Source organism: Bemisia tabaci, chromosome 7 (genome assembly GCF_918797505.1).
Source record: "Bemisia tabaci chromosome 7, PGI_BMITA_v3".
Classification (NCBI taxonomy): domain Eukaryota; kingdom Metazoa; phylum Arthropoda; class Insecta; order Hemiptera; family Aleyrodidae; genus Bemisia; species Bemisia tabaci.
The window spans coordinates 12,600,495-12,613,606 of NC_092799.1; the positions used below are offsets into that span (position 1 = coordinate 12,600,495).

Here is a 13,112-nt window from a genome sequence, read left to right on the forward strand (position 1 = left end):
ATTTCAACATTTTAAAAACCTGCAAGGAAGATTTTCCCCAGAATTTCCTTTTTAATCATGTCTGTTGACTCAAAAAAGCTACTGAATCAGATAAAATTAAACTGACAATTTACACTTTCACTGAGATAAAGTTGTTTAATCCTACCAAGGATACGTGCAAAACTCCAAATTGAAGATTTCAATAATTCCATTCTATAACATGTAATACTGACTAACATTTCATTTAATCATATATTGAAAGAGAGAGAAAACTGTTGATTTACTTAGATACTCGTTTAAAACGATACTCACTTTTGGATTTGATCAAGCAATATGTCATGCTGAGCAATCTGTTGTCGGGCGTGTTCTAAGTTATTTATGCGGAGGGAATTATGTCCCATCAGTTGGAACGAAACTTGCAGCAACCACTTCTCGGTTTCTTGAAGTAGATGATGGTAAGCGGAGCAGTCTTCGATCTCGGATTCCAAACTTAACTTGCGTTTGTTAAAACCGGTTGCAAGGACTTGCCACCGATTATACAGACTTTCGACCTGTTTTTCAGCGGTGTCGTTCTTTGCCCATTCTGAGAGGAGCGCTGCTTCACTACGTAACTGTTCAATATCTAATTCTTTGGATTGTATTTCATTGACAAGATGTTTGTACCTGGGAAAATTTCAAAAGAACACATGAAAAAAATTTGGAAGATGTTGGAATCAATTTTAGAGATGAGGAGAATATTCTATCTTGCAATCTATGGAAAAATGTCAAGAAAACGTAAGTGAGACATCCACAGGAGAGGGAGCCATACAGGGGTTGAACTGTGGAAGGACAATAGTATGTTTTTTGTTAAACTCTTTACTAAAATACATCATCTTTGGACTTGCTTCGAGAAATCGACTTCCCAAGGTCTTCCCATTGTCTTTTTGCTCTTAACAAAATATTCATTTTTCGGACAATAGCATGGGCCGATTCAAATACAAGGACTTGTTTTCTGTTGTGCCGGTTCAAAATAGGTTTGTTATACATATTACGATAAAAGGTCCGTGTTTAGTTTTTTCCCTTCATTCAGCCTTTTCTCCAGATTATATAGTTTTTTAAATGTTTATTCTTCCATGATCAAGTTGTTTCTCGTACCCCTGATTTGATGAAAATATGAAAAAATAAAGTAAAACAAATAAAGAAATGAACAAAAATGAATAATACCTTTCTAGCTGATTCTTCATTTCATTAAGTTCAGATTTTACTTCTGGTTGCTCTTCAAAAGCATTTTCTAAAGTATTCAACCATGAATTCATTTTGTTTTTATTTTCAGCAAAATCATCCCAACGGTTTAAAGCAGATTTCAGTTGAGCACTGGTTGCTTTAACTTCCATTGTTAAGCTTTCTAAACTTGTTCTTAGGTCTGCCATGTTACCTCGTAGAGCTTCTTGTTTATCAATTGGAGTTGTGTTTATTGCTTTTGTGAAAACTTCTTGTAAGGTGAAGAGCATCTGTTGACCTTGATAAAGAGAAAGAGGAAATTTGATACTTTCAAATTAAGAAAAAATATAACAAGAGATCTAGCCTTTGAAAATGTTACATCATTATTCAACAATTATTAAAATGTAATTATCGAAGCACCAAACAAAATTCTTTTAAACGAAAGGCGCTCGATGCTTTCAAAGGATCCAATTCTATTATTTGGGTTTTATAGCTGAATATTTTCATAGCTTAATTTTTTTTCCATCAAATTTTTGTGACCTCAATAAAATTATTGTTGGATTTCGATTTCCTTAAACTTGAATTTTTTTAAAAAATGAAAAATTCTGTTGTAGTCGTAGACTTTTAATTAAGGTTTGTTTTCACTTACCATCAGCTATGCTAGAGGATACAGTGTTGATCTTCCCAATTTTACTTCTAAGCCAGGGCACATCCCCATAGCCAGCGCAGTCAGCTGCTGATTGGTGTGCTGATTGAAGCCAAGTCTCCAGTTTAGTTTTTTCATTTAGGAATTCAGTATGATCGGAGAGATTCTTTTCAACAAATGAAACCAATCTGAAAACAAGCGATAAAATTTTCATTATAAAGTCCTTGTAGAATCATATAACAATTTTATAGACAAACATACAACAAACACGAAAACAATCCTTTCAAAAATTACATACGAAATTGCCCATTGGGATTGAGTGATCTTCCTCGGCCTTGATAAAATGAATAAACAGTTTGATAATGCGAGTAGACACTCATTTAGTACAAGAGCAAAAAACAGAAAATAGGATTTTACTCATCAAGTTCAAATCCAAAAGTACAAGATTAAACAAAATTATGCTTAAATTAGTTTATCTATATTTTAGTTCAAAATTACTTTTACAAAGTGCGAAGATTTCTCTGAAAAACATGATAAACATTCTAAGATTTAATTTATTGAGATTTAAGTGAGTTGAATTGGTTGGGTAAATATAAGTACACGATACAGAGAAAAGTGGCACCCATATTGAGTTTTTGAGATAGAGAGTAACTGTTACTGAAAACTACGATAATTAGTTGATAAAAATCTCAGTGCGTATAATGCTCTCTAGCTTGGCTCCATTCAAATTGTGGTCACAGTTTGACTGTAACTTGCCAGATACAGAGGTAAAATTCACGCCGATAACAAAAACTTGCAAACTATGCTGATAATTATGTTTGTTACGTAAGAAATCAAATTACCCTTGAATTGTCGTCAAAAGACCAGTGTAGGTTGTCTGCAACTTCAAAGTTTCATCTCTGACCCTACCGCAAGCGCTTAGATCTACCAAGGTCTCACATCTGTCAGCGAGGGCTTCGATACCAACTTGATTGCTCACAGCTTCCTCCAAAAGTGACTGACATCGCTCAAGGTCATCAGGAGTTTTCCCGCCTCCAGTCTCCGATTCTTTTTTCACTTTTTTATCGAACTCATCAATCCAACATTTTATTTTGTCATACAGGTCATTGTAATCCGTCCACGCATCTGCGCAGCGGCTCAAGAGATTTTTAGTATCACTTGTCGAAGTTTTCAAAGCGTCCCAGTCTTGTTCGAGTTGGCTGAATTCTTGTTTCAAATTATCTTGACCATCCGGACTGGCGATTTGAATGACTGATACAAGGTTTTTGTTGGCCTTGAAAACTAAATCTTGCCCTTCATCAAATTTGGCTTCGATTGCTGCGACTTTCTTCAATTTCTCTTCAACGTCTTTTTTCTCCCCATGGGAGTCTGCATAGGCTTGGACAGCAATATGTGTCTTTCTGATCCAGTCGCACGCTTCAGAATAAGCTTGATGGTAATCCTCGTGTTCTTTCACTTGGCCTTCGATTGTTGCGACGAGATTATTCACAAAATCTTGAATGTTGGAATATTTGGTAAATAAGGGCTCATACTCCCCGGCTGGTAGAGTAGAATCCTCTTTAAGACGTGACTGCAAATTTTCAACGAGCTCTGCGTGACAACCAATTTCCAAAACCAAAGCTTTCAACTTTTCAAGGTTTGATTTTTTCTCGGTTAAGTCATTCAGATGTACGAAATCTTTTTCATTTACTTTTGAGTCCATTTCTTCAAGCCATTCAGACAGGATTTTCACCGATTTGTTCAAATCCTCCAATTGGGCTGCTCTCTTAGTTAAGATTTGACGAATATCCTGAAATTAAAAATAAAATATCAATTAGGCAATCCCTTTGAAGAAGTATTGAAAAATTCAAAACAGTAGTCTAAGGTTATGATTTGATAGAAATATTTTGAGATGAAATGAAAGAAAAGACTTAATGATACATGATGGTTCAAAAAAAAGAAAATAGCAGAGCAGAGGGAAACTATGAAAGACTATCATATTTATACCCTGATACTTACTTGAACATCAGCGATCAACTTCTCAAAATCAGCATTCAATGCATCGGTATCCTCTTGAATTTTGATGGCTCCGTGAGGTTCCGTGTTTAAAATGACACGCTCTTTCAACTCCACTACATATCGCAGCCTGTTTTGACCTTGCTCTAGGCTAGTCCTGATTCCTTTGACAGTTTCCAACTTAGATTTGACGTCAGACAGAGTATTTGGAATCTTTCTGCATTCATTCACCTGAGAGGAATAAGTTAAGAATAAAATAAATACGCAGTAATAAAACAAAGGAAAAGCATCACTTTTCCCCGCATTACGAGGAGACAATATAAAGAGTGAGCCGGTCATAAATTCATAACATCTACTTAATTTAGAAAAAAACTAGGTAGTAAAATCTGTTGGAAAAAGCTCAATTTGAACAAATCATATTGATTTTTCAGGCATAGTAGGATCTAATTATGGATAAATGGCACAAAAAATTACAGATGAAATCTTTCCAAATAGAGGAGATAATATTAGAGAGGTTCACTTACTTTCAGCCGAGTTTTATCGACCCATTCTTGACATTCTTGGTATAGGGTGGTTTGTTGCTGATGTTCTTGATAGTAAAGCTCTAACCGTCTCATCATTTCTTTGGCTAATGATAGCAAAGCATTGTACTTCGTTGTTAGTTGAGTCACTGCATTAGATATGCGAGTGTCTGCACAAGTTTCCAACAGGATCTGCAAAATATAAGGTAAACAGATTCTTACTCTTGTAGAATTTGAGACACTGAACTGGATGATGCCTCAAACACTTGGATGTCATTCATAACATATGTAATGCTATTGGCAGGAGAGGGAATAAAGCATTTCGCTACACCATCATGTTTTTACCTGTTAAAGGGTATGGATCTGGCCGTAAAAGTGTAGACGGGGGTAAAAAAATCCGTAGTTTAAAGTTGTGCATTTTACAATCAATCCCTTTCAAAACTTACATTGTATCTCTCCCTTTATGTTGGGTAGATCCGATTATTTCATTATTTGACAAACAGCCTCAATTCAGGCATTATTCTAAATTAAATGATCAAGACTATTTTCAGTAAACTAAATTATGCTGAAACAATGAAATTTGATAAATACAACAGAACTTAACGATTGTGAAACTTTCCTTTATATTTCTGGAATGTTTGATAGCTGATAATTTATAATTAGTGGCACTTTATGATTACTACAGTCGACCGCTTCCTCTAATTAGTTTTTATTCTTTTTTTTTTTTCAGGAGAGGCAAAAAATTACCTGAGCTTTGTTGTTCAACTTATCCAGCTCTTTCTGCCAGTCAAACAAAGTTTGAAGCTGGCCTTGGAAAGACTCCAATAGGTCTTTCTTTTTCTCCAGACTATCCTGTAACTTGTTATATGACTGAACTAATTGCTCCGTGTGAGTTAGCCAGTCACTGGCTTCTTGGAAGCATTCTTCATATTCTGTCCATTTCACAATTCCATCCTCTAGAGCGGCTCTGATTTTGCTGATCGACTCAGAGTAGCTGTCAAATTCATCTTGGAGTGTCGCAACTTCTTCCTCAATTATTTCTTTGTCTTCATCATCGGCAAAATTCAGGGCTCCCTTAGCACTTGCAAGTGCTTTGTCCAACTTCTCTTGTCCTTCCTTCAGTTCACTTTCAACAACCTTCAAAGAAAATGTATTATAACAATCATTTTGGGGACAATGTTATGACATTGTGTTCAATACTTTAAGAGTTTTATACAGGATACTCCTTCCTTTACTTGTCATTGAACTTAAAAAAAATTCAGATATCAAAAACCAACTTTCCTAATTTTATACAGATAGTACTGAAATTTAATAAAAAATTTCGCGGTAAAAAATTAATCAAAATTTCACTTTGAATCAAGAAAAATAGATAAAAAGGATTTTATCCTTGATAGATATGACTTAATATGATATCAGATGAAAATTGAAGATTATCATCAAAAATTATAATAATCGCACAATAAATTAGAATTGATTTTTAACAACCATATAAAATGAAATACTAACGGTGAGCTGTGTAACTTTCAAAGTTAATGATTCTTTGTCTCCAATTGGTTCTGAACACTTGCTGAGTTTTTCTTTGGCTGCGCGCAACCACTGGCTAAATTCATTGCTAGCATCGATGAATGCTTGGTGTTGTTCTACGGCCTCCTTCTGTTTATCGTATAACTCCTTGGCACTCCTGCTGAGGGTCTCATACTTGGACATGATTTCTGATGCAGGAGCAGCTTGCTGCAAGTCTTCTGCTTTCAGAGTTACCGATTGAATCATGGGCTCAAAGGATACAATATCTTGGACAATACTATTGGTCTGACGTAAAGTGGCTTTCCTTTCACCGAGACTTAATTGACTTATGCCTGGGGTTGTTGAAAGGCGTCCAGAGGTGCCAGCACTCATTCTTGGTTTTGGCGCCTAAAAAAAGCAGAAAGAAAAAGATTGAAACTCATACCTCAATCACATGGATTAAAATATTACCATAGTGTTGCAAGAAAATTGTAAATTTGCTGCTACATCATAGTAATTTTTCCCCAAAATTGAAATTTAATTGTGATCTTATCGTAATTGAAATTTTTCATTAGCTTCTTCCTGGTCAAGAATTGTGATGAAATTGTAAAATCTTTTATTGTTTTTCTGTTTTTGCACCATGAGGAACCGTTTCTTTCATTTTTTAAAAAGGGGAAATACTCATGTATCTTGAAATATCTTGTTTTTTCTTCTTCTTTCTTTTTTCTTTGCCGGCCAAACTTCTCAGAAATTAAAACTGGAATTTGGTCCAAAAAATATTTGATGCTTTTTCTTATAGAAAGCTGGCGGAGGAAAACTAACTCACTTTCCTGGAGTCTCCCAAATTTTGAGACCCTACTCCGTAAATTTTCATTTCTGTTCCAATAAATTGCAATTTGTTTTCCACAAATAAAAAGAATTTTGGTCAAATCTTAAGAAAAAATTACAAAGATTTGGCGAAAAAAGTATGATAATATTACAATATTATTGCAATATAATGCAACTTTTCATTTATAAAATCCTACTTGGGAGCTCCACTGTCTGAGTATTAAGTTTTCATACGATAAAATTAAATATAAGCTCACGATTTTTATTGCAAATCAAAACCATGAAGATAAATTTTAGGATAAATATTTAATTGCTTTGGCGACTAACCTTGGTTTCACAAACTTTTTGCAATTTTTCCTCTCTGTCAGAGAGCCATTGCTCTAATTGAGAGTACGAGGAACTATAATCAGCCCATTGAAGAAGATTTGTCTCCAGCTGGACTTTGACGGTCGACATTTTCCGCACAAGACGATCCCAATTGCTTTGTAATTCTTTCATTTCAGCGCTAATTGCATCCCGGCCATCAGATTTAGTGCTGCGCATTACTTTTTCGCCACAGTTGATGGTGAGGTGGATCAAGTTTTGACCCTCTTCGTGCTTTTTGATCAAGTCCTGGAAAAAAACGTCATGGGTTATTTTACAATTGATGGTTTAAACTGTTCAAGCTATGGCTGAATCCAAAAATATTTCAAACTGCCGAGCAGCTTCATTTTAAGTACTGTTTAGAACATTCTTATACCGTTCTAAATAAAAATTCAGTTTTCATCAAAAGTTGAGAAAAGGCTATAACCAGTTAAGACTTCTACAATTTCACGTACTATCTCCTCCATGCTACGATAAACGTCATTAAAACAAAACTTTGGTCTTCATTTGTTATTTTAACACTTGATTTCTAATTCTATCACACGTCCAGAATGGGAGTTGATTACAATTGCTCGATTTAGATGTCTGAATGAGAGATGGAAAATTATTCACCTGAATCTGGTCAAGTCTTGACTGCAGAACTTGCCGACTGCAATTTGGAGTAGTTTCACTGCACTGCCGCATCACTTCTTTAGCATTATCAATCCATGCTGTTGCTTTTTTCAAATTATCTGCATATTGTTCATGATGTTCTAGGTTGGTTTTCACTTTCCTCTGGACATCTTTAGCGAGACTGATCTGAATCTGAAATAATTTACAATAACAATGAAATAGAAATAGAAAAATGGAGAAATAAAGAGACATAAATTGCACAAACTTTTACTCCCATTATTGATGTCATGAGTAATTTACAAGAAAAGAGCAAGTCTTCGTAGATCTCGGGGTGAATTAACACCAATTTATTATTACATTAAAGGAGAATGTACTAGCACATGAGTTTTTTCAACTGAATTCAAACTCTGTTTGTTAAAGTTCTCGCTACAAGAATGTACACCTGATGATAGGAGGATGAAGAAACAAAACCAAATGTAGGTTTTAGCGAAAATAAAGACAAGAATGAAAAATGTTCATGCGTGGATTTATTTCTCTTGATTTTCATTCTGAAAAAAGTTTGAAAGTACTGAAATGAGGCAATATTTGGGAAGATTTTAAAAGGTTTGACGTATTAGGTATTTGAAAAAGTGTTCGAAAGTACCTGATATTTTGAGTTGAAAAGACGAAGCTGCTCCTTGACGTACGGCTCCAGCTGGGTGCTCATGAGGGGCTCTGCTGTTTGAGTAAGTTTGTTAATTCGCTCTTGACCAGCCTCTAGCTCGTTTATCAATTTCTAAAAAAAAATGAGTAGAGAAAATTTGATCATAGGGGAATCAGAAATGGGATATTAGCTAAAAAAAAATTTAATTTTAGTGGTCAAAATCTTAAGTGCCAAGAATTGGATGAAAGATGAACTAAATTTGACAAGTGATCAGACTTTGAATATTTCCTTAAATTTAACAATTCGAACTTGGGGTCTAAGTTTTTTTTTTTTCTTCTTCTTCTTCTCCTTCAAGATACATTTAATGTATCATATGCAAATGTTAGAGATGGCTTATAATTATTTTATCATCACCTAACTGACGCATTAGCAGTCACAAAAAAATATAACAGTTCCTCAATTTTTGCAGAAAAGTATCAAATTTTGAATTAAATTAGTGCAAATTGTAAGTTCTCAATTTTAAAAAATTTAATAGAGCTTAAAAAATAATAGAGCAGGAAAGAAATAGTTATTAAAACTCCTTGACGAAACAGCAAAGCCTTCCACAAATGAAATTACCTGGATATCTTCAACCTGCTTTTGTTTCTCCTGAAGGGTGGAGAGAAGAGCTGTTTTCTGCGCCTTTACATGAACGTCCATCTGTTGGAGCCAGTCACACAACTGCTCATGTTCCTCTTTGTATTCTCGCCATTGAACCAAAGTGCCTTCTAATTTACTTTTTTCTCGCTTTGCGTCTAAGAAAATAACACTTAATAAGTAATTGTAACTCAGAATTTCACTACATTTTCATAGAAGTGAGGAGTGGCACACCACTCCGCAAGGGCATTTAGAGGAGCAGATAAAAAGAGTTACTATCTCTTAGTAATGACAAAAAATGGTTTCTATGTCATTTTGGAAGTTGCGCAGTTTCAAAATTTCCTCCCAAAAGTAACAGAAATGTTGCGCAATGATTTCAGCCCTGATTTTCAGTCCATTCTTTGAAGTTTCCAATTTATTAAATAGATATATGTTGGATGACACTCCATCAGCATGTACCAATGAAGGGTATATTCGTTTTCGGAAATTTAAACTCTTGTGGAATGATTGGTCAATGCAAGCATTTATTCCAATTAAAGAAATATGCAAAAACACTCAATGCACAAATCTATTTTTCTTCATTTTTTGAGCAAAGTACAACAAATTCTGAGGTATCAACAACTTTGAAGTTTGACATGAATTCTCTTTCTATTGAGTCTTTTTGTTTTGTACAAACTTCACCACTGAAAGATATATTGTGCTTTAAGAACTTCCTATGTAATTTAAAAAGAGCCGTCACCCTTGCCAATACTGTTATTTTTTTTGTGGATTTGTCACTGGATGAATAGTAAAATGACACTAACTATGAGGGAAAAAACACTAAAGTTACGCATGCAGAATTTCTTAGTAGCGGTTTGCTTAATTAGATGAACCTCATCCTTAAGGATGATAATCAATAAACATACCAGTAAATAATGCATGTACTTTCTCAGACAAAGCTGTCATTTCTTCCAGAATGATTTCCTGCCCATCTGGCGATGTGCTTGCAATTGTTACTTGACCTGCTGTGCGCATCTGCTCAAGTAAAACTTCTGCTTGAGCCTGCTTGTTGAGTAAAGCTTCGAGCGGAGCAATGGCATTTTCAATGGCGAGGTTATCATTGACCGCATGCTGTTGCTGTTGTCTCATAGCTGATACTTTGTCCTTAGAACGAGATAACCAAGCCGCCAGATCATCATAGGCTTGCTTGTACGCTCGGTGTTCCTTAAATTGTTCTTCTCGTTCAATGAGTAAACCCTGAAATATCAACTATGTCATTATTTGAACTTCAATTGGCCTTAATTGTCATGTCTACTAGGCTGCTTTTTTAAAAGAAGGGTTTTAAATCAAAGTATTCCAGGCAAAAAGGCTCGCCAGAGAAAGTTGTTTTACACGAAGCAAATAAAAAGGCGCTACGTAAAACGTTGGTTGATATTTCTGGCAAAATGAGACAGCCTGTTATATTCTTGATGGGAGGGATGAAAATGCTGAAAAGGAATTAAACGAGAGACTTCTCAAATAAAATTCACAGTTTGGACTGAGAAATTTCAGGTTAAAAAAGACTCAAAATGTGTAAAAACACCTTTACAACCCTAGATCTAACAGTTACTTTGCAAACTTCGAAAAACTGAAGGGTAGTATTTTATTATCCTAGCATCACAAGAACTTAGTCCCTTTAATAAATAAAGAAGTCAATTTGTGTTTTTGCATGAGCCCTGGATAGGAATACATTCTCATGCGATTCAGGTTTACGTAAGAATGAAGTTCTTTGGCATTATAGTGACGACTGCGTTGCTTAAAAGTAGTGGTAACAAAGGTAATTTGACAGTTGTCAAAGAAAATGGAAAATTCTATGATTTGAGAACGGAACTAGCAGCATCCATGCAAATTTTTTTAAAAAAAAAAATCTTCAAGGACTTTTTCTTTGCCAGTAAAAAATTATTCTGATTTAGATGGCGAAGTGATGAGAATTTTTTTTCTTCTTTTTTTTATAAATATTTACACAAAAAAGAAATTTGCTTTGCAAACACAATACCTTAATTTGTTGGCTGAGGCTGTCAAATTTATTTAGATTTTGGTGATATTCAGAGGCTATTTGACTCTGTTGTCCCTGAGATAGCATTTCTGAGGCCTTCCCTCTTAAACTGTCGACTTCAATTTTTTCACACCTGACTTTCTCCTCAAGATGCTAGAAACAAATTAGAGACAAAATCAAAATAATTGGATGGAATCTTTAAAATTAATTTACATTCAACGTTCATAAATCAATATTTTCTCCCAACTTTAGCAAAAAGTACCAATTGATACAAATAGCAAAGACGTGAAAATAGTAGGTATGTGTCCAAAATTTCAGTTACTCAGCACGCTTTTCCAACATATTCATGTGAGATTTTCCTTCTTGTTTTATTTATTTTTGGTACCGCATTAAATTACTGAGGGGATAAGGCAGGAAATGAGGCGTTGGAATCTGCCAGAGGAGCTCTGGCCAGATCTCTGTCAGTGGCGATTGGGTGTCACGGAAGCGCTATAAGAGCGACTTATCAGTACCTAGTATTAAATTAATTTGTATGGATAGAGGAATATGTTTTTCCAATTTTAGTTCTAACTTTCAGGTGATTCAACAAACAAATTATTCAAACTGACTTCAATTAATAAATATATTATTAAGGGATGCATTAGGAGCTGAAGCCTGACAAAAGACCCCTTCCACAGTATTTTTGATTGGAAAAAGCTTTCGTTGCGACCTTGTTGAGGAAACTTCCAGTATTTGGAGAACTGAAAATTATTCAGACACTTGCAGAAGTTAAGATTCCTCACTATACACAGTACAATTTTTAGATTTTAAAACAGTAGATGCTTAAACCTACCTTAATTTTTTCAAGTTGGGTTTTTTTCTCAGCCAAATTAGATTTGAAATCCATTACTTCAGGCAGCATACTCTCCAAATAGTCGGTTGTTTTTTGTAACTGGTGAACCTGTTCCAAAAATCCGCACCACCTTTGGATTGAATCCCCTAAGATAGCCTGAAAAGTTAGAGATAAATAAATTTGAAGATCAAGTACGTTATTTTAAGCGAAACATAACAGACTAAAAAAATTAAACTGTATCAAAATCAAAACAATCATAAGATCAATCTTTTAAACAAAGATGAAAAATTAGCAGGTACATTGGAAATTGGTACCTTGATTATTTCATTCTGGCACATTTTGAAAGAATAGAAAAAAGTGTGACGGAATGGACATTCGACTCACTGATGGGCTAATCCTTCACACTTTAGACTCGCCACTACATAAAGTACATGGGGTAAAAGTAAAGAAAAATGTGGAGCCATTCCTTCTTTTTGGTCAATTTAGCTGGAGGTTATAGCTTGTTGTGATTTTTCGTGTAAGTCCTAATGCCTCACCTTCACTTCAATCATTTTCGATGCAAGAGAACTCCATTGCTTCTGGAGGGTAGCAAGAGACTGATTTATTTCATCATGACCATCAGGAGCAGTGTTTGCAAGAACTTGTTGGGCAAGCTCGACTGCATTCTGAACTTTACTGAAACCTTCATCACGATACAGTAACAGATTCTGAAACGGAGTAAAAATTCATAGAAATCAAGAGTGTTATTGGATATATTTGCAGATGGTAGGCATAATTCCTTTTCTCCCCTCTTTTTTCTTTCTGTTCTCTTTTTTCTTCTTCTTTTCTTTCTTTCATTCTTTTACCTAAGCAGTCGGTAATAAATTAAAGTTGAATTTTTTTATTTGAGTGTTTCACTTGAATAATGCCTCTGCCGCGTGTGCATTTCAGAAACAAATGGGCCTGTTGCAAACTTTTGCTAGAGCAAAACTAAGAGTTGTTTCTTATAGATAATGCCTCAAAAATCACGATGAGCGCATCGGCAAACTCTGAAATGCACTCATAACTTCACAAACTGCGTAAGAAATTTGCGGTTTTTTGAGCTTCCCGCTTCAAAAACGATACTACGGCACAGGTGAACATTTTGTAAGAGGAGTCGTTCCATCGTCGGCAATAATCATCATAGCCGACGCCAATCCGCCAAAACACGTTTGATGGGACGAGATAACACCTGAACTGGATTAGACCAGATAACAATCGGTGTGTTAACGTTCATATTTTCCACGCCCGAATTGATTGACCTTGAACTCTCCTTGAATTACGCGCGGAACTGCGTGCAAGCGTCGGCCATGATGAATATC

The 13,112-nt window shown here is 35.1% G+C and overlaps 1 protein-coding gene across 2 annotated transcripts in view; it reads right to left on the reverse strand.

Annotated features, from left to right (window-relative positions):
- LOC109035280 (uncharacterized) overlaps positions 1–13,112 on the reverse strand; it is a 250,496-nt gene that overhangs the window by 122,684 nt on the left and 114,700 nt on the right. For both annotated transcript variants that reach the window (XM_072302795.1, XM_072302794.1), the window contains 16 exons: positions 12,309–12,479; positions 11,773–11,928; positions 10,941–11,093; positions 9,832–10,162; positions 8,909–9,084; positions 8,291–8,422; positions 7,648–7,839; positions 7,000–7,284; positions 5,848–6,252; positions 5,089–5,478; positions 4,345–4,533; positions 3,824–4,051; positions 2,668–3,614; positions 1,829–2,013; positions 1,183–1,477; positions 292–642 (listed from right to left, as the gene is read on the reverse strand). In XM_072302795.1, coding sequence (XP_072158896.1) covers positions 292–642; positions 1,183–1,477; positions 1,829–2,013; positions 2,668–3,614; positions 3,824–4,051; positions 4,345–4,533; positions 5,089–5,478; positions 5,848–6,252; positions 7,000–7,284; positions 7,648–7,839; positions 8,291–8,422; positions 8,909–9,084; positions 9,832–10,162; positions 10,941–11,093; positions 11,773–11,928; positions 12,309–12,479 — 4,586 coding nt within the window. The remainder of the gene's footprint in view (positions 1–291; positions 643–1,182; positions 1,478–1,828; positions 2,014–2,667; positions 3,615–3,823; positions 4,052–4,344; positions 4,534–5,088; positions 5,479–5,847; positions 6,253–6,999; positions 7,285–7,647; positions 7,840–8,290; positions 8,423–8,908; positions 9,085–9,831; positions 10,163–10,940; positions 11,094–11,772; positions 11,929–12,308; positions 12,480–13,112) is intronic.